This window comes from Glarea lozoyensis, assembly GCF_000409485.1.
Source record: "Glarea lozoyensis ATCC 20868 chromosome Unknown GLAREA3, whole genome shotgun sequence".
NCBI classification, from domain to species: domain Eukaryota; kingdom Fungi; phylum Ascomycota; class Leotiomycetes; order Helotiales; family Helotiaceae; genus Glarea; species Glarea lozoyensis.
In genome coordinates, this window is record NW_007360998.1 from 1,450,993 (window position 1) to 1,470,459 (window position 19,467).

A 19,467-nucleotide genomic window follows, 5' to 3' on the forward strand; every position below is an offset into this window, starting at 1 on the left:
ACGAGCTCCGTGGGGGCTTTTGTGCCCAATCTGGAACCTGAGAGAGAGGAAACCGACCCAGCTCAGACTCCCAGTCACTCCCAGTCACTCCCAGTCACTCCCAGTCACTCCCACCGATCGAGTCCGCTGAGCCGGATTCCAGCAAGAATACCACGCTAACCTAAACAGCATCTCACAGTACTCGTACAAACCTTTGTCTGATCTCATCCATCACTCGAAGGTGTTTGGAGCGTTCGTCAAGCGTTGGCCCAGCTTTCAGCTGGTTGGCCTGAAATTCTACGAAGCAGTTGTTCGCGGATGGCTTCCGAGACCATAATGCAACCCCTCTCATCTGCCTTTTCTATGCCGACGAGATCACTGGTCTTGGAAAATTGCCGGTTGGTGAAGCGTTCGCAACGCTTCTAGAATTTCGAAGTTAGGCGCAAAGACGGCGTGAGGGCATTGAAGATGCTTTCAGGATGGATGGTCAAGTTTGGTAACTGGTTCCGCCGTTGGCAATCCAAAGCGATCCCACCTCGCTATGATTGTTGGCGTCAGGGGTCCACTAGCAGCTCGCAACGGGCGAGGAACTCGAGGGCGAGACATGTGGCCTCGCGGCAAGCAAAACGTGGAGGGAGTTAATTAATGCGCGTTGAATCGAGGTTCGTGGAACTGAAAAGGCTCTTGAGAGGGAACAACATGGAAGCTACAGCTACTCAGGAGTCAGAACGCAAGAAAATCCAAGCCATCAGCATCTGAGATATCTGATCTGACCATCTCGGGTGTCCATGCTCGCATTGGCTGGCCCCTGTCCAAATCCTGCTCCTGTGAGGTGATTTGCTGGTGCCGCGTTCTGTTCGCTGCTTCGTGCATTTATTTCAAAGACGACAGAGCGAACCAAGTGTGGTCACAGCGCCAGGACGCAAACGCAACTGGCCTTTTCGAGCCATTATTATGATGATTGTTACTATTATTTCTGCTTTCCACGACGCTGACTGACTCTCGTTCTCGGTAGCATGACAACCTTGCTTTGCTCGTCCAACAGCCAGAATCCGAGAATTCTGCAATAACTCAGAACTCACTTCGGCCTCGTGATAGGCCCAGGGCTCGGCCGAGCGAGAAATATATCACATTGCACGTCCGACAGTCCAATCGCCGCACGCCGTTGATATTAATTACTTCTTTTGCCTCACCATCTTTTTTGCCGCCACCAACATACGAAGGTACCAGAGGAGCTGCAATAGACTACTACTTGCATTGGTCAGATACACTTCGCAGAACTCCCATCGCCATCGCCATCGAGATTCGATTTGTTGATATTGCAAGGAGAACCCAACCAACAGTGTCATTCATGTATGCTGCTTCACGCTCTGCGACCAGTTGACAAGCCGGGATTCGTTGGCCAATTTCGATGACAGCACTGGGTCACAATTAATAATGCTCTCCGCTCCGTCTTCGCGCTCGAGTAGAGTTTGCGAACTCGCGAATATACTTCTGCAGTACCGTAGCTTGTTGCAATACCACAACCGCACGTTATACTAGGCGTAGGATGCTTCACCAGCGTCAAGTATCCCGCACCGCAAGCACCTTTTATGCCATTATTGCAGACCACCGTCGATCCGATTGCACCGTGCCGTAGGAAGTGAGAGTTGTTCGCCCACGAGGCATATTGAGTGCGCCGTTAGGGGCTTGATGCTGGTGTCTGGACGCCGTTGATGCCGTGTGCGAGCTTCACTGATGTTGGCTTTGAGGCAGCCACCACCATCATGGCTTTGTAGTCGAACTATCGTGCCGTCTGGTATCTGAGACTTTTGGTATCCGAGTCTCTCGGAGAGTGATGGGATGCGAACCGTGATGGCGGAAGTTCTGGCCCATGGCCTGGCTCGAGCACCCCCCGTCCTGCCCCGGTTGCTCCCAAAAAGAGGAAGGCGGGACCTCCAACTTCGGCCCCTTCAGCCCCTGTAAAGCAAAGGCAACGGAGAGCGGCCTCCCTGTCACCCCCTCCACCTCCCCATCGGCCCACCACTCACCACCAGCACCCTGGGAGGCTCACCACTGGCTTCAAGCCTTGAACACCACACCACACACCTCCGAAGTCCCACTCAGAGTCCTTCCGTTTGGAACGAGCCCATTTCCCTGCCTGCCTTGCATCTGCAGAGCACGCATCCAAGCACCACCCACCAGTCCTTCCAACCTCTTCCCTCGCCCATCTCCACTGCTCAATTCACTGCTCATTGTTCTCTCGACGTGCCATCGAAGTGTTGATTGACCCTCGACTGACTCTCCGGCTCCGAGTCGTCTTGGTCGACTAGTTGAAACGCTCCCTGCCTGCCAATCCAGTACAACCGTCAACATGAATGTATCTTCGGACTCGAACACGACATCGTAGTCGCTGAAGAGAGCACGTAACCCGGGCACAGAAGGGAGCGGCCCAAAATGGAGAATGGCTCCCCCCTTCAGACCACCGAACCCGCTGGATCACGAACAGAAGACTTGCGACAGCGACAGCGGGATCGTCTTTCGCCGCGAGGTCGATTCGGAAAAGCGAGCAGGATTGCGACGACCGTCCCTGACATGGAAGGGTCTCGGAAGGGTGGCATTACGTTGTGGCCCGCACCGCGTGCCAAAGGCATGGGAAGGACATCGCCAGATCTGGTGAGGAAGAAACAATGGCAGGAGGGGTTGCAAAAGGAAAACAGCATCAGTCGCCGGACGAAACGAGAGACGGAAGATGGGAAACTCAGTGAAATCACGCCTGACGGCGGTTCGGCTGGCCGCGAAGGACGACAGTTCACGGTTGCCAACGTCGGAAACAATGGAAGGATATATCTTCGGTAAGTCGGCGACAGGAGGTGGCCCTCAGTCGTAGAAGACGCGTTGTTTGCCAGTGAATCGTGGCTGACATTGTTTTCTCTTGCCATAGTCCAACCATTCGACCTGCGAATCAGCGGTATCCCCAGCCTCCATTCGTCTTTCCCGTTACCCCACCAAGTACAGCAGGCCTTGATGCGCTGGTAACCCATCACGAAAGCGACGAGACGCCGCGCGATAGTCTATGGAACACGCCAACACGAACACCGTCAACGCCTCTAGACAAACCTCGAGACAACTATTTCTCTGCGACGCAATCGCCAACCCCCGTACCCGTCCAGCCTCCACGGCACAAGCGCGCTCGCTCATACTCTACCGTCGACGAGCAACACGTGCCGGTCCGCGATTCAGATGTCGGTGCTTTTAGAGTAGTAATTGAGAGGCCGGGCGATCCAAAGCCCCCAGAAGCGATCATGGGGATTCCAACGCTGGAAGTTCCCATTCCGTCCTACAAGCTAGGTACGCCCAGATTCAGCATGCGCGGCACTGCCTTCTTGCGAGGTTCTTCGTACACCACGAACGACGACATGCGCGCGAGCGTGTTCTCTCACAAGGATTCCTCCCAAAGCGACCCAAACTCTCGACGTCCGACGCGGATACTCTCAAGACGGCACTCAGATGCCTCTCATCGACCGCACTTCTCGATCACATCACCCGGCGCAACGAGTCCTTTCAATTTACTCACCCCTACCTCAGGGGTAATACGGCAGCGCACCCCTATTGTGCCTGAGATGTTTGACACTCTCACATTCAAGCCTTCATGCGACCACCCTTCAGTTGTGCGCTATTCTATGAGTGGCGGAATTAGAGCAGCAACTCCCGCAAGAATAGTTGCAGAAATCACGTCCCCAACGTTCGTTGACTACGACCTGCTCTCAGATTTCTTCTTGACATTTCGCTCTTTCTTGGACACGACGGATCTGCTTCACATGCTCATTGCTCGCCTGAAGTGGGCTCTAGCACGGGAAGATGAAACGGGGACGGTAGTCAGGGTTCGGACTTTTGTGGCCATACGACATTGGATACTGAACTATTTCGTTGATGACTATGTCGTCGATTACGACCTGCGCGTAACCTTCTGCGAGTTGCTCAACAACTTCGTGAACGATCCCCTTTTTGTTCATACCAAGGTCCCACTGAAGATCCTCGGAGAGATCAAAAAATGTTGGCGAAGAGTATGTGCACTGTATTGGGATGGCCCGGAATTTGACACAGACCTGGGTTCTGAAGTCCCAATCACACCCGGAGGAGTTGCTGGTTCCAGAGACCCAACCTTGGACCCAAGCTTCTGGGACGTTCAGCCAAACGGGCCTCCTCAGATACAGGGAATTATCAATCAAGACTTTGTTAAAAGGGAATCTACGTCAGCAGATGGACACAAGTATTTCGCAGATGTTTCGCGCGCCGGTTACCTCGATTCCATGATGCAACCTCATGTGGCGCCCGTGATTTCCCAGACACCATCGGACGATTACCAGAATCCTCCATTATCTCCCACCAGCGTTGTGAGCGAAGACTTTGTTTCTTGTTCATTTCCCTCACGAAACCGTGTGGGTACATCTCCACAGGCTGGTGCTCATCCAGTAGCAGCTAGCTCCATATATGACTCAGCTCCTCCTGTAGCATTAACACCAAAGGCACTGACGGGGAAACGGGTTCGACCTACCCATGTACACAAACGCAGCGGTAGTTTCTCAGACTCATTTCGAGACCATCGAACGTTAGAACAGCCGGTTCAGAAAGTTATCTACAAGAGTACAGAGCTCTTTCTGGCCCATCCTCACGCGGGAAGCCTCGTACGGGGAAACTGCCTCCCGCCAGGACAGGCCTTTGTAGAGATGGTTGCACCAAGCACTCCCTCACGCGATACTACAATGTTTTCTGCGCAGCCTCACCTGAAAGGGCCGTCAGCTATGTCTGGTCCCGGCATGAAGAAGCTCCTAGGCAGCGTCCGACGGGCTCTGAGCAACCGAACCGGACTTGGTCCAATACCAAGTTCTTCACCTACCCAAGGAAGTTTTCCTCATATTCCACCGCTTGGCGTTCGAGGAGCTACGATCAATCGCTTACCCGGCACCGCTGTTGTGCCACAGGCGCGGTCTCGCAACACTGGGCTGAGAGTTCCTATGCGAATCGATTTATTAGGTGCCGAAATTGCAGAGGACTTCAAGAAAGCTGTCCAGGAAGAACAGGAAGCAGAAGCTGCCCTTAAAAAGGCGCCCAGTGAAGCTGCATCTCATCACGTTAGTGGCCACAGCACAAGTATTCAATATCCATCCATGGCTCCAGATGCGACCCTCGAGGCACCGAGATCTTCACGCCAGGACCTCGTTAGCGACGTGACTAACGGCAGTAAATCCATTGTGATAGTCGACGATACTCTTGCCTCGAGTATCCCAGCAATGACAGGCGCTTTGCCCACCAGCTCGTCGATCGATGACTTTTCAGAGCCCTACGTCCACCGTTCAGGTGGCCCGACTCCTCCAACAACTCCTCCGGACCTACCCCTCGGCACTCCCCGACGATCATCTCACTTACTAGGCAATCATACTGCAAAACGATCACTCTCACTCGAGGATGCATCTTTTGTCCCAGGTTGGACCTTATCACAAACCCAAAAGAGAATGCCACCTCCTATGCAGTTTGAGCGGCCTTCCGTGTTAGGGCCGAGTCGGTCGTTCAGATCCAAAAAGTCAGTCTCCCTCCGACGCTACGCTTCTTTCCATAGTGGATATACACGACACAGAAGCGAGAGGAGCTTTGATGCTACAACCTTTTCAGACTCCGAGGCACGCATGTCCCGCGATATTTCGCACGCGCCCTTACCTCTCCGAGTCCTTCGACGGCGTCCAGGAGGTGACTTGAGAGCAGTTACGAATGTTGGGGACCTAACTACACAGCCTCTTAGACGACCTATGTCTACCGGTTCGATGACCATGTACTCGGATTCCGTCCGTAGCTCCTACCTCCTTGCGGATGTGGATTCGACTGCCTATGTAAATGTCACCAGTGACGACTTTGAACCCTCAGCACCTACCGGCCAAACCTACTCACTGGGGGCGCTCGCGGAGGCTCAACCAAAACAACGCATATCACTCTTTAGCACCCACTCCTCGCACCCCATAATGCGGCCATCGTTCGAGAAGGAGGCTCAGATGTTAGCACAAATCCCGGACGACATAGATGATGATGGCGGCGTCGAGTCTGCATTACTAAAGCTTGAAGGGAAATACGAGCAGCGAAAATCTGATACATCCAACAGCCAATTTAGTGGCATTGGGGACCGCGGGGATAGCTTTGGTGCACGGCCCCTAGATGTTAGCACTTTGGCACTAGATGACGAAGAGGACGAGGAGGAAGAGCAACGACGGCATAGACACGAACATACTGTCGAAGCCGGTGTACAGCACTTACCATCATACTACCCGCAGCAGAGTTATGGTATCGAGGAGCTGAAACCATCTGTATATCGACCTCGAGGCATGGACTCTTATCCGGCTGCCATGTCACCACGGTCCGTAGAATCCTACAATTCCACCCCCCTTCTTGAGCGGGGGCTGTCCGAACATGGCATGGTGAAGAGATCAACCAGGAACTGGTCTGAACAATCCATATTTCGCGGGCCGAGCACGGAGAAGATGGCTGGGAACGAGCACACACCGGATTCATCTCATGTGAATTCTTTTGACTTCATTGATGACAGTGATAGCTTGAGAAGAATTCCTGTCGGGCATACGATGCCACAGCACCAGAGTATGGATCACTCTTTCTTAAACAGCGAGAGTGATGACCGTAGCGACTTGTCCTCAGAGCTGTCTTTGGAGGTCATCTCACGAATTGAATTGACGGAGCAAGATTCTCCTTCCACTACTACGTTCCCACCAATGCGACCTGGTACTGTCATTAAAGAGTTAGCTCTTCCATCCCACCCTCTTCGTCATCCACCATCACCACCTATGACCTTGACTCAGGCTCTACAATTACCTCCACAGTCCCCTCGCCAACCGTTCCGCCAAGAAAGGCAGCCAAAGCAAGGGCCGAGTAGCCTGCCTCCTACTCCCGAGTTTACCCCAACCGGGCAAGGCTATGAAGAGGATTACGAGGTTGATCGGGGCGCTACACCGACTACAGATCCATTGCGTTCTCACATGATCCCGGAACCCTCCCGGAAAACATCTGTCCATTTGCCCTTTACGTTGGCTTTCGATTCGCAAATTCTTGCACAGCAGTTTACGTTGATCGAGAAGGATGCTCTGAATGAAATCGACTGGAAAGATCTTATTGAGATGCGATGGAAATATACTACCACGGATTCTCGGTCGTGGGTCGACTTTTTACGATCTTCGGAACCTCGCGGAGTTCAAGTTGTTATTGCTCGCTTTAATTTGATGGTGAAATGGGCGATATCAGAATGCGTCCTAACCGAAAATCTGGAGGAACGCGTGAGAACTGTGATAAAATACATTCACATCGCTGCCCATTGTCGAAAGTATAGGAATTTCGCGACAATGACACAGCTTACGATGGCACTTACCACAAAAGACCTATCATGCCTCACTCGAACTTGGGCTCTTATTCCCGAGGCAGACCGGCAAACGTTAAAACAGCTTGAGGAATTAGTGACACCCACTGGGAACTTCCACAATTTGAGAGCCGAGATGGAAGGCGCCGGTGCTGATCAAGGATGCATCCCCTTTGTCGGCATCTATACACATGATTTGCTTGTGAATTCTGAGCGACCCAGCCAAATTGCTAGCACCCCTACGACCGAGCCTTTAGTCAACTTTGAGAGGTGCCGAACAGACGCCACTATTGTTAAAAATCTTTTAAGGCTTCTTGAAGCTAGTCAACTCTACCGTTTTCTACCCATCGAGGGAATCACGGAGAGGTGTTTATGGATGGCAGCACTTACCGATGACGAGATAACCCGGTACGCACAGGCAATCCAGGAGTAACGACGTACTCGGTAACAAGATGAACAATAGCACCGTCCTTTGTGCATCGCCAGTTGAAAGTACAGGGACTTCGAAACATGTTTTTTTCTTGTATTCATTTTTGTTTGATAAGGTTTTTCTTTTCTTGGTTTCTGTTGTTTTATATGTTTGCCAATAATTCCTGCGGGGCTATGGCTCCTTTGCACTCGTTTAACGCTCACGAGCGGTTTCTCGAATTTCTTACGATCTTAACGAGTTTCTTTCTGTCGGTGTTGTTCCAGAAGCTCAAATTGCGGAGGAACTGGTTGTTTCGATGAGCATTGACACTATTTTTGAGCATTAGATACCCTATGCGGCAAAGGAAAGAAGAGACTCGAGCTAGCAATGGCCCATTATTATATGCAGCTTTTGATTTGTTGGGGGTGTGCGAAGGAGTAGGCACCGCGTTGTATGGATGAAAGAAGTGTGAAGAGTCAAAATACCCTCGAGTGTTGATGAAATAAGAGAAGGATTTCGCGGAGCAATAGGAGCGTATGATGGAGTTGCTTATTGGTGGCGGTAGTGTTATTGATATTTAAGTGTAGTGGAAGAACACATTAAAGAAAGCTTTTAGCTTGATGTTGCATGTCCTTACTATCTGGTGGTGGTTTTGTGAGAGTCCACCTACTGTGACCATGGAACCGTGAATATCCTTAAATCCTCAGCCACAACCTTCATAAGCTCCAACCTAATGTACTTCCAGGTTAGCACGGTAAGGATACAGCCGAACTGAACAGGTGTGGAGATGAACTCCTCAATCCGCGTGAGGCTGTCCCAACTGGTGTCACGATGTCATGATTGGCATTTGTTTCAGCCTCGCCACACAGCTCACGTTGGTTCCAAGGTTGGGTCTCGGTTGGACATTTAACTCTATTTATATTCTATATTCACCCACTTCCGTTCTGGCTTACTATCTCACCAAACCTCTTCGTCCTCATTTCGATCCGCGTTTAGAGCCTTTTTACTATCAAAGAAAGGCCCACAGGCACCTGATTATTGAAGTTCTGTCTCGATCCTCAACCACGTGCGTCGTCCTTCTCTGTGCACAAGAGAAGCAGAAAACGTGATATCTCTCATTCCGTCCCCCAATTGAGCAAATCAAAAATGTCACAACAGCCAGGCCAACAGGGAACTGGAATCCACATCCGTCCGCCCCTCCGCATGCCCCAACCTCCGGGCACAGCAACCCTACGACCTCCACCACTAAGCTTCATAGAAAGAACTTGGCGAGTCACTCACAGCACGCTGCCCATGTGGAAAAAAGCAAAGAACGTACGCATTTCGTATAAAGCCCTGAGGGAATCCGACGGTACGGTCAAGGGACTAGATGATACCGTGACATCTGAAGACGTAGACGGCAAACCGGAGGGTCTGGGATCGAAACTGTTTAGTCTGAAGACCATCCGCGGGGTGGATTATCCTCAGGGCGAAGGCCTCGAGGGGGATTCTCAGGTCGAAGAAGGCCAGCAAGGCGTCTATCGGAAGTGGGCGTGGAAGGGCAATGGCTGGCTCAAGATCGCCGGGGGCTCGAAGTGGGAGGTCCTAGGCTGGGGCGTGTATCTGGATGGGAATGGCGGGCGGGTTGCGTGGGTGGTGACGTGGTTCGAGGCGACGCTTTTTACGCCGGCGGGCGTGGATTTTTACTCGGATCGCAAGGATGGCGTGGCGTTGGGGTTGTATGAGAAGATTGTGGGGAGTTTGAGGGGGTTGGGGAGGGAGAAGGGGTGTGCTGAGTTGGGGAAGTTGGCGGAGGCGATTTTTCCGGTTAAGATTGATGCGTGATGGGTTTGGGTTGGGTTGGTTTTGAACGAGCGAACGGCGAAATTAGGGATATTGTGTTGTTGGTTGAGGATTAGGATTTCTGGGCGATTAGGGCGTTATCAACTACGGAGGAACGGCAAACAGCTGTTCATAATGCTTCACAAGTAGAAGAAGACCCTTTATATTCATGAAAATATCGAGATGCATTAAAGAAGTGGGTATATTGCTCTAGAAAGTGACATTATTCATGACTATACCGCCGACTTTTATGTCGATGTGTCCTATCATCATCTCTATGAGAATGCCGTCGCGAAGAAGACGAGTGTCTATGCCTTCTTTCCCGATGGTCACCACTTCGGTGCTTCTTGGACGAGCTCCCTCCATGGTTATCAAGGCTGAATCCCTCAAGGTCATCCTCGGAATCAGCTTCTCTTCTTTTCCTTTTCCTATGTCTGCGTTCTCTTTCCTGTTCCTCGAGCGCTCTCATTTCTCGATCCTTCTCTTCCCTCCACTGTTTCCTTTCTTGTTCTACCTGTCTTACCTGCCGGGCTCCAGCTTTCATCATGGCCAGCGGGTCATTACTTACAATCCTCTTAGCTTCCCTTTCTTTTCTTCGAGGATCTTCGTTCCCCCATACGTCTTTTCCTGGCATTTCTTCTCCCACGTCTGTAGAGTTTGTTTTCTTGTACCAAGGGTCCGACCCCAACGAAGATTTAAATCCTGCGGCGTTGAAAAATTTGAGGGTATATTGGTCTTCGTATTCTTTCTTCTTTTTCGCAAGCTCCCTTTCTGCTTCCTCGTTCTTCTGAACCGTCTTATGTGAAGATGGCTTTGGTTGAGGGAAAAGATCAATATGTCCTCTGCGGTTCACAAGTGGAGCATCGGTATCCTTTCTCAAAACAAGTTGTCTTTCTCTGTTCTCGGTATTGGTCATATCATGTGCAATACGCATCTCAAAGTCCGTATCATTTTCGCCAGCCCTTTTTCGTTTCTTTCTTTCCCTGCCAGTCCCCTCGCCACGCTCGCGCGGATGTTTACTGCTATCCAACTTCGGAGAATCTTCTATGGGCAAAGGTGTAGGTTCTTCGCCTCGAAGAATCTGCATACGCCGCAAAGAGTCCAGCTCCTGCATGCGCTGCTCCGAAGCGGCTTCTTCTGCGGCCGCAATAGCTTCATCCCGCTTTACGACTTCGATGTTCGCAGTGTTGTAAACGTTCCAGGACTTCTTCCCTAAAAGATGTCTAGATAAGTTAGTGAGTTGTAATGGTAGAGTGCCCAAGTAATTATACTCACAAAGGCATGATGGGTATCTTCAATTCGTAATCTGCAACTTGAAGTACGAAGTTCAAGTCTAGGCTGAGAGAAGGCTGAAGCTGGTGTGGAGTTACTGTGGGCGAAGTGGGGTTTTCCGACAGGGCGAAACCAAACATGAAGCTTGGACCAGCTGACGCTGTAACAGCCGGTGCTTTGTCGTCCCCTGTGGCTGAGGCCAAACGGGAGAGCGACAAGAAGTGCAGGAGTGTTGGAAGAATCCATTTGGGGAGGTTCATCTTTGCAAGAAACAACAAGACAACAATTGGAAATTACACTTACGACTCACGAGAAACGAAGCCAGTCAAGTCTTATAGGACTCAGAAGGAAGATCTGTTCTGTTGCGCATAGAGTCATACATTCACGAGGACAACAAGGCTACTATAATAGAGGACTTGAAGACACATTTCTGAACCTCAGGTCTGGCCAACATCGCCACCATCGAACCCACCGAACCTATTCATCTACTTTCAAACAACATGAATATACGTCAGAACCTATTCGGGCAAGGCCCAAAAGCTGGTCGGGAGCAACAGGGGGGATATGGCAGACCTCCTCAACCCCCTCCACGAGACGATACGCCTATGGGAGGATATCAGGAGAACCCTAGAGGCCAGTATGGTGGTGGGGGATACAGTGCTCCTCCTGCTGGTGGAATGCCATTACGGACGGCTGTGGGAAGAGAACCATCTCAGCAGCCAATGGGTTCGGGAGCACCGCGACGGGTACAGATGAGAATAGCAAAAGTAGAGGACAAGAATTTGGCAAATGAATATATCTTTGGGAACCTGTGAGTCTAGAGCGGAAATGCTTCGTAGCTCATCGGGTACACTTTTTCTAACATTACTCTTAGATGTGCAGTATCACCTCAAGACTTCCCTCCATCCCGAGACGGTTCTGATCCATATATCTTAATCAACGGCAGATATGTGGTTACCGGTCGACCCACGCCAGGATTTCCAGCTGGATGTATCTCGCTTTCGGATCCACAAAGAACATGGTGTGACGTTGGAATGATGGATCCTATTACTGCCGAAACATACGATCCATTTGCTTCAGGTGGACATGCGTATCTTGGATCCCTCGACATTGAAGTTGGATTCGCTTCAGTAAGGAAAGTTACAGAGGTTCCCTTTGATCAGGATGTTTTGGCAGATGTGTTTACAAGATTTTTCAACAACCAGATATTTGCTCCAGGGCAATTGCTGTTGATGGACTATAAGAACATACCACTGCTATTTACAGTTAAGACCATACAAGTGGTAGACTTGAGTATGCAAAAGGAGGGGCCTCCGCCAACATCTAATCCTGGTGCCCGAGGTATTTTGACACAACAAACATCAATGACATTTTACAAAGATGCGAAATCCCCCATCAAGCTGAAGGGGTCAACTAAGCGGCCGGCCGCGAACTCTATCATTGCTCCTGATTTCAAGTTCGAGGATATGGGAATCGGTGGCTTGGATACAGAGTTTAGCGCCATTTTCCGAAGAGCATTCGCTTCTCGTATCTTTCCACCTGGACTTATTGAAAAACTGGGAATCCAGCATGTCAAAGGTATATTACTTTTCGGACCTCCTGGAACCGGAAAGACGCTTATTGCACGTCAAATCGGCAAAATGTTGAACTCCAGGGAACCAAAGGTTATCAATGGCCCTGAAGTTTTGAATAAATACGTTGGTCAGTCTGAAGAGAATATCCGAAAACTATTCGCAGATGCCGAAAAAGAGTACAAGGAGAAAGGCGACGAGAGCGGACTTCACATCATCATCTTTGATGAGTTGGATGCAGTATGCAAGCAGAGAGGTTCGGGCGCTGGTGGTGGAACTGGTGTTGGTGATAGTGTTGTCAATCAATTGCTCTCGAAGCTCGATGGTGTGGATCAGCTCAACAATATCTTGCTGATCGGAATGACCAATCGAATGGACATGATTGATGATGCTTTGTTGAGACCTGGACGTTTGGAGGTACATATGGAAATCTCGCTCCCTGACGAAGCTGGACGTGCTCAGATCCTGAAAATTCATACTTCGAAAATGAAAGAGAATGATGTTATGGATAGCGACGTCAACGTCGCAGAGTTGGCACATTTGACCAAGAACTTCTCGGGTGCCGAAATTGGTGGGTTGGTTAAGTCTGCATCATCATTTGCATTCAATCGACATGTCAAGGTTGGAACTGTAGCTGGTGTCAGTGATGATATCGAGAACATGAAGGTTAACCGAGCCGATTTCATGAATGCCCTTGATGAAGTCAAGGCCGCCTTTGGTGTCTCTGAAGAGGAACTTGAGACTGCCATGAAGCATGGCATCATCCATTTCAGCCCTTACATCGAAAACATCCTCAACCAAGGTGCCCTTGCCGTAGATTATATTAAGAGCGCACCTGAAGCATCACTTCTCTCGGTCCTTCTCCATGGTCCTCCAGGTTCTGGAAAGACTGCTATTGCCGCCAAAATCGCTAAGGATTCCGAATTTCCATTCATCAAGCTCGTTTCTGCGGAGAATATGGTCGGATTTAGTGAGATGGCCAAAATCCAATATCTACAGAAAGTCTTTACAGATGCTTACAAGTCGCCTCTTAACATTGTGGTAATCGACAATATTGAGCGTATTATCGAGTGGTCGAATATTGGTGCTAGGTTCTCCAACCCCATCACCCAGGCGCTGTTGGTTCTAATAGCCAAGCAACCTCCTGCTGTAAGTTATCCCACCTCGCTTTCTCAAACCATTACTGACAGAACAGGGACGTCGCCTCCTCGTCATTGGAACCACTTCTCAGCGGTCAATCATGGCTCAATTAGATCTCAAGCAGATCTTCAACCGTGAGCTCGCAGTTCCTAATATCAACACCCATGCGGAGCTGGCTTCGGCTCTTCGAGAAGTCGGCGGTTTCGATAGAGAAGAGGACATGACTGCAAGTCTCAACGAGCTCAAGGATATCACGGGTACGGATCAGATCGGCGTTGGAATCAAGAATGTTTTGACTACGGTCGGACAGGCGAAGAGGGATAAGTTGAATTTCGTCGGTACATTTGCAGATATGATGGCGCAACAAATGGCTAGCAACAATTAAGGATGGAGCGTTGTTGGGGATATTCACAGGAGTTTTGATGCATGCTGCATACGACCAGTAGATATGGCCATCCGTCATTGGTAGACAATTAGACTGTTGGTTTTGAAAACGCGGATGCTCTACTACGTGGCTACATTTCAGAAATGAAGCGCATTCTCTTCTGTACATTGGTTGGTTTTACTACGGCGTGAGCCAAATTTTTACATTCCTTCTTTACAGGGTCGCTGCTCTTCAAATCCACGGCTTTGATCAGTCAAAATATATTCCAGGCCTGCTGTTGGGCGGACCCGAGCGAACAGCTGCACCAGGGGCCTGTGACAGATGGAGGTCGAAAGGGTGGGGTGCCGCCAATTCCCCATGAGGAAAGTCGTCAACCTCCCAGACAGATAAGACACTGTCGCGTGCTCACTTCCTACTTTAGTCCTATCGCTGACCCGCGGTATGCAGCTTAGGCAAGGTACGCGTCTACTAACCTGGGATGAAGCTTTTCGGCTGGCAAGGGAAGCTTCTTTTTCCTTGGATTGGAGCTGATGATTGGTGATATCGAGGTGTTAGTGCTTGCCTCCAGCCGAAGAGACGGGATTGTCAAGGTACAACAGCTCGATCATCGTTGGTTGCTCCGCATCTAGATATGTGTGAATAATATCCGCCTACAACAAATACTCTTTTCCTTTTCCCTTCCTTCCTCAGATTTCTCCTTCCATCCACTCACTTCATATCTCTGTGTGCGTCCGTCAGCCTGCGAAGATGCATCCTTCACTATGTCTTGCAAACGCCGTCTCGGCTTCCACTCTCTTTTTCGGCGTCAATGGGTTGAACATTTTGATCACCGTGAGTTTCAATTGGTCTATTTCCGCGATGAAAATCCAATTTTTGTGAATGAGAGCTAACAATTGCCAGAATGATGATGGGTTCGGGACAGCGAATATCCGCGAGATGTATAAAGCCGTCGAGGCTTATGGACATCAAGCATATATCGTAGCTTCAGCCGACAACCAAAGTGGGAAAGGCGGGACCGTTACATACACCACATCCAGAAACCTGACCGTGGACTCGGAATTTGGTACATCATTAACAACCAATTAATCAAGCGTTTGTGCTAACATTATGGAACAGGTATTGTCAAGGCAGGAGCTCCATCCGTAGGGCCTGATCCTACGGACTCACACATTTGGTACTACAATGGCACGCCGTCCGCTTGCGTTCAGGTCGGTCTCGACTATGTTCTGCCTCGCTATGCAAACTTCAGCGTCCCAGATCTCGTTTTATCAGGACCAAATTACGGACTCAATCTCGGTCCTTTCTTGTACACGCTTGCCGGGACTCTGGGAGCTGCCTATACTGCCGTTGAGCGAGGCATACCGGCCATTGGCTTCTCAGGAGGTACCTCAGTACAGACTCCATATTACTGGGTGAACGAGACTACACCAGCTGGATTGAAAGATCCAGCTACAATCTATGGACAACTGGCCGCAGATTTAGCACAACAACTTATTACAAATGTTGCGAAGACTGGTGGTGGACGGTTGCTGCCATATGGCTATGGAATAAACGTCAATATCCCAGTCATCACTTCTTACAAAGATGCGTCTTGCGTTGCTCCGCCATACATCCACTCACGCCTGACTGGAGGTGCTGTTGTCGATAAAGCAGTCTTCAATGAGACTACGGGGCTTTTCAAATATGGTGATGTGATAAGCGAGGGCACAAACACTTGTATCAACGGAGACTGTTCGTTACCTGGAGAAACGGAGATTTTGGACCTGAAATGCAACAGTGCAGTCTCATTCTTCACCGTGGACTACGACGCTCCTTTACAATGTCACAACGCTCCTGACTTGAAGGGACTTTTGGAGCCACTGGTGGGATATATCAATGGTACTGGTACTACTGGAGGAAATGGAACTGTTGCTTCTCCTACTCCTTCCAGTACCCTTGTTGCAGTAAATGGCGGTAGCGTTGGTTTGAGAGCTTCAATTATGGGACTCGGACTTGGTCTGTTGGGCGCTTTGTTGGCGTTGTAAATGAATGACAGTGTCCATTCTGGCGTTGATAGGGATGATTTAGGTAGATAAAACGAAGAGATCCGAACGACAATTTCAACAGATTTTTGCTTCAAGTGCTTCTTCTCAAACTTTCATTGTCTAAGGTCTTTCACGACGCAGCCATTCCTTGTGTAGTCATGTTCTAGCTTCTCACCGGCTTCGAAGATGTTGATCAATCTTCCATGATCACAACAGCTATCGTGGGATGCAAATATGCTATACCATATACGAAGTCCATTCAGCTCAAGGATGGCTGCAAAACATCGTTAAGTTCCCATATCTTCCATGTTTTGATAACTCGATTGCAACATGGAATTCGTAGCTTCGCTGAAGAAATGAAGGGAAGCTTTAAGCGAGCAGCTGAACGCCAATTCCTCGGCCCTGGAGATGATTGCACAGAACCGGCAGCAAGTTAAGCCGTTGAGGTGTAAGCTCTTGCTTCATGCCGTCTTGGCTGGCTGCCAGGAATATTACCTTGTGGATCATATATAGTAGTAACAACCTGATTATGCTGGGAGAAAAACAAATGCGAAGTTAGTAAAACTGCTACAGAAGATTGCAAGTAATATGTTGCATTCGAAAATCTCTACTGGACTATTCGTGGTGATTGTAGGGTGCAGTGCCTTTCCTGTCACATTTAATAGCCCTATATCTCATGTTGGGCTTCAACCTGGTCAGTTTGACTCTTGGTTTACTTTACACTAACAACTCGCTCTAATACTGAAGGAGCAGATCAAATATCTACTCGTAGCACAGACAACCAAGCCAGGAGTGTCAAGGACAAATTGCCATTGCCTCCTGTCGATGATCCGATTTCTCCAGCTAGAATCGCCAGACGAGGTATGTGACGTAAAGAAGTTTGGAACAAGAGGTCCAGTAACCAATCAAATTCACAGAAGCTCTAGATCTTGTTGGTGGCACACAGGTATCTTCCATTGAGCCAGCTCGGATTGCTAGGCGTGGTTTGTCAAAAGTTCAGACCAATTTATCAATCAACTAATGAATACATAGGAAGTGAAGACACAGTTTGGGGACGACTTGTAAGAAGAACAGTCGGTCTCTTTGCTAGGAGCTCAGAAAAGGAGGAGCCGGAAATGCAAAGTGCGAACCAAAGTGAGAGAACATCAACTTATAAACCTCTATATTGTATTGGTTAACCAAAAATTAGCTCCAGCTTTTGATGCCGTGATCAAGGATGCTAAAGCCGGTAAGCTCTTCGATTTTCCCATACTGTCTCTGAACTGTCCATGACTGATTCAAGATCATAGAAGACGGAGATATCATTTGGACCAAAAGAGACAACATTCCCAAGAGACTGATCGTCACGTCCAGAGACGGTGGAGAAGGTCCAAATAGTCGCTCCTCCCTGGAGAAGAAAAATCCGCGCACATGGTTGTCTTTAAAGCCTCGGCAGACTGGTAATGAAATATCCAGCATCGTCAAGAAAGCAGAGAATGATTGGGGGGTGGGAGGTGGTCGTCGAGAACTCGCAGATCTTGTAGAAAGAAAGGAATATGAATGGACAGTTGGTGGTAACAAAAGAGATACTCCAACCAAACTACCACAGAGAGAACATGACTGGGCCGTTGCGGGGAGCAAACGAGACACTTTAACAATTATACCAAGAGAGGAGACTGATTGGCACATTGGCAATGGTCATGGTAACATCGCAAGAATGATCGAAAGGGAAGCGGTTGGTGAGGACATTTCAAGAAATGTCAAGGAGGACGTCTTTGTGCACTGGTCACTTCCACCACATGATGGAAAGCGGGGAATTAATGAGCGAAATACGAAAAGTATTGTGGCCGTCCGTACGGAAGATGGTGGAGGTGGTTAATAGGATATATTTCGGATCTTTAAGCGATGCTGTTGGACGGTATTCAGCGAACTAGCAGTTTATGAACTTTGTGTTGGCATGAAGGATGGCTAGCGGTTTTATTGAGAATAGCTCGGTCTGCGGTTTTATTCGTCGAATCTGATTGAACCTATTGAATTTACATACCGTACATTGCAAGTCAGACCAGACACTTTCTTACTTTAGAGTAACGATATGCTGCGTCAACCGCTATGTTTACTCAAGTTCTTGAATCAATATGCAGCATAAGCTCTATCGAGACGGTTAAACATGTGTGCTAAAGAACGATGATTGCAGAATCATTTCTGAAATTTTATTTGCAGGATGTCCCGTCAATACTGCAATACACTGGTGATAGAACGATCCTTTCTACCCAAACAAACTCTGATGTCCCCACATTTCAAAGAATCTTTTCATTGTGTCAAAATACAGACTGTCGTTTCCACAAAATGCATATCTTTCAATCAAACTTCCATTAATCGGAACTTCACGATATTCATCCACAAATCTATAGCAGGCACTTCTCTCTGGCTCGCTAACCCACTCTTCTAATTGCTTCCAATTCCGACATTTCATTACCTGACCGTCTCCTGTCACTCTACCTGCAATTACAGGCATAGGCGTGTCATTTACGGCGCAAAGTATAGATTGCCGTAGTACATCGAAGCAGTGCGCAATGTGGGATGCTGAACGAGACTGAGGTATATTATGGGTATGCTGAGCGAGAGATTTTCGAATCGTTTTCTAGATTCTCATCAGCTATGAGCCTTTTGAACCCAACATAAAGGAGTATACCAAACAATGCATCTCGTGAAATCCTTGGACAAAGTAAACTCCTTGATTGTTGGCCCAAGGAAACGGACTCGCATCTAAAAGGCCATGTGACTCAGCAAACTGTTTTGTGAGTGTGATGGCACCTATTCCGGTGCTTATATCGTCCCAGAGTCCATCCGCTCTGGTTTCGTTGGCACTGCTGTATTCCGTATTTCCTTGAAAAGTGAGCTTGGTTGATCGGCGAAGTTCGGCTGACGTGTGTCAATGAGAAGGCTATTGATATCATGGGTTGAACTTCTTACCACACTTGATTTTCATTTTACGGTACTGTGATACTTGAATCAAGTTTGCTACAATCGAGAGAATGAGAGCACCGAGAAAAAACGTCCACATTCGTGCAAGTTGACTTCGGTGGGCTTTTAGCCAAGCTGGACTTTCCTTGTCCTCATCTTCAATGAGCTGATACAACTCGCCAGCCATTGCGAAATAGTAGTCTTTAAAGAAATTAATAGTCAAGGAGTATGAGTATAGGCGTCAAAGTAGCAAGCTAGTGTGTCTTTTCAAAAGAACAACTCAATTGTGGCCAGCTGATGAATCATGTCGGCACATAAATTCCGTTCTATAAGTTGCACCAAACCTCAGTATTCTCTCTCTTATACAGCTTGAAATCAATCAGATTAATGAGAGTTTCCACTGTCCATTAAAAGGTGGCAATCACGAAGGTCACAAGACTCCTGCCAAGTTTTGTGGTGTTGTGAAGGGCTGAATCTGACTGCATTGAAACTCGGCTCCCCTTCCCTGTTACAAACTCCGATCACGTCTT

The 19,467-nt window shown here is 48.9% G+C and overlaps 7 protein-coding genes across 7 annotated transcripts; 5 read left to right on the top strand and 2 right to left on the bottom strand.

The window, feature by feature from the left end:
• Nucleotides 1-2,415: 2,415 nt before the first annotated feature.
• Nucleotides 2,416-7,805, top strand: GLAREA_00473 (Ras GEF; the record flags this gene model as incomplete). Its single annotated transcript, XM_008085231.1, has 2 exons — nt 2,416-2,813; nt 2,903-7,805. The coding sequence occupies 2 exons, from the start codon at nt 2,416-2,418 to the stop codon at nt 7,803-7,805; spliced, it is 5,301 nt and encodes a 1,766-aa protein (XP_008083422.1).
• Nucleotides 7,806-8,927: 1,122 nt separating this feature from the next.
• Nucleotides 8,928-9,605, top strand: GLAREA_00474 (uncharacterized protein; the record flags this gene model as incomplete). Its single annotated transcript, XM_008085232.1, has 1 exon — nt 8,928-9,605. One exon carries the CDS (start codon nt 8,928-8,930, stop codon nt 9,603-9,605), a length of 678 nt encoding a protein of 225 aa, XP_008083423.1.
• A 220-nt stretch (nt 9,606-9,825) lies between these two features.
• Nucleotides 9,826-11,134, bottom strand: GLAREA_00475 (homocitrate synthase; the record flags this gene model as incomplete). The annotated part of the gene is made up of 2 exons (XM_008085233.1): nt 9,826-10,825; nt 10,878-11,134. 2 exons carry the CDS (start codon nt 11,132-11,134, stop codon nt 9,826-9,828), a joined length of 1,257 nt encoding a protein of 418 aa, XP_008083424.1.
• A 240-nt stretch (nt 11,135-11,374) lies between these two features.
• Nucleotides 11,375-13,970, top strand: GLAREA_00476 (P-loop containing nucleoside triphosphate hydrolase; the record flags this gene model as incomplete). Its single annotated transcript, XM_008085234.1, has 3 exons — nt 11,375-11,685; nt 11,749-13,594; nt 13,641-13,970. The coding sequence occupies 3 exons, from the start codon at nt 11,375-11,377 to the stop codon at nt 13,968-13,970; spliced, it is 2,487 nt and encodes an 828-aa protein (XP_008083425.1).
• Nucleotides 13,971-14,717: 747 nt separating this feature from the next.
• Nucleotides 14,718-15,994, top strand: GLAREA_00477 (SurE-like protein; the record flags this gene model as incomplete). Its single annotated transcript, XM_008085235.1, has 3 exons — nt 14,718-14,801; nt 14,871-15,033; nt 15,087-15,994. The coding sequence occupies 3 exons, from the start codon at nt 14,718-14,720 to the stop codon at nt 15,992-15,994; spliced, it is 1,155 nt and encodes a 384-aa protein (XP_008083426.1).
• Nucleotides 15,995-16,402: 408 nt separating this feature from the next.
• Nucleotides 16,403-17,852, top strand: GLAREA_00478 (uncharacterized protein; the record flags this gene model as incomplete). The annotated part of the gene is made up of 7 exons (XM_008085236.1): nt 16,403-16,442; nt 16,629-16,688; nt 16,742-16,855; nt 16,912-16,977; nt 17,027-17,128; nt 17,184-17,222; nt 17,284-17,852. 7 exons carry the CDS (start codon nt 16,403-16,405, stop codon nt 17,850-17,852), a joined length of 990 nt encoding a protein of 329 aa, XP_008083427.1.
• Nucleotides 17,853-18,239: 387 nt separating this feature from the next.
• On the bottom strand, nt 18,240-19,124 carry GLAREA_00479 (uncharacterized protein; the record flags this gene model as incomplete). Its single annotated transcript, XM_008085237.1, has 3 exons — nt 18,240-18,614; nt 18,666-18,895; nt 18,947-19,124. 3 exons carry the CDS (start codon nt 19,122-19,124, stop codon nt 18,240-18,242), a joined length of 783 nt encoding a protein of 260 aa, XP_008083428.1.
• Nucleotides 19,125-19,467: the final 343 nt, after the last annotated feature.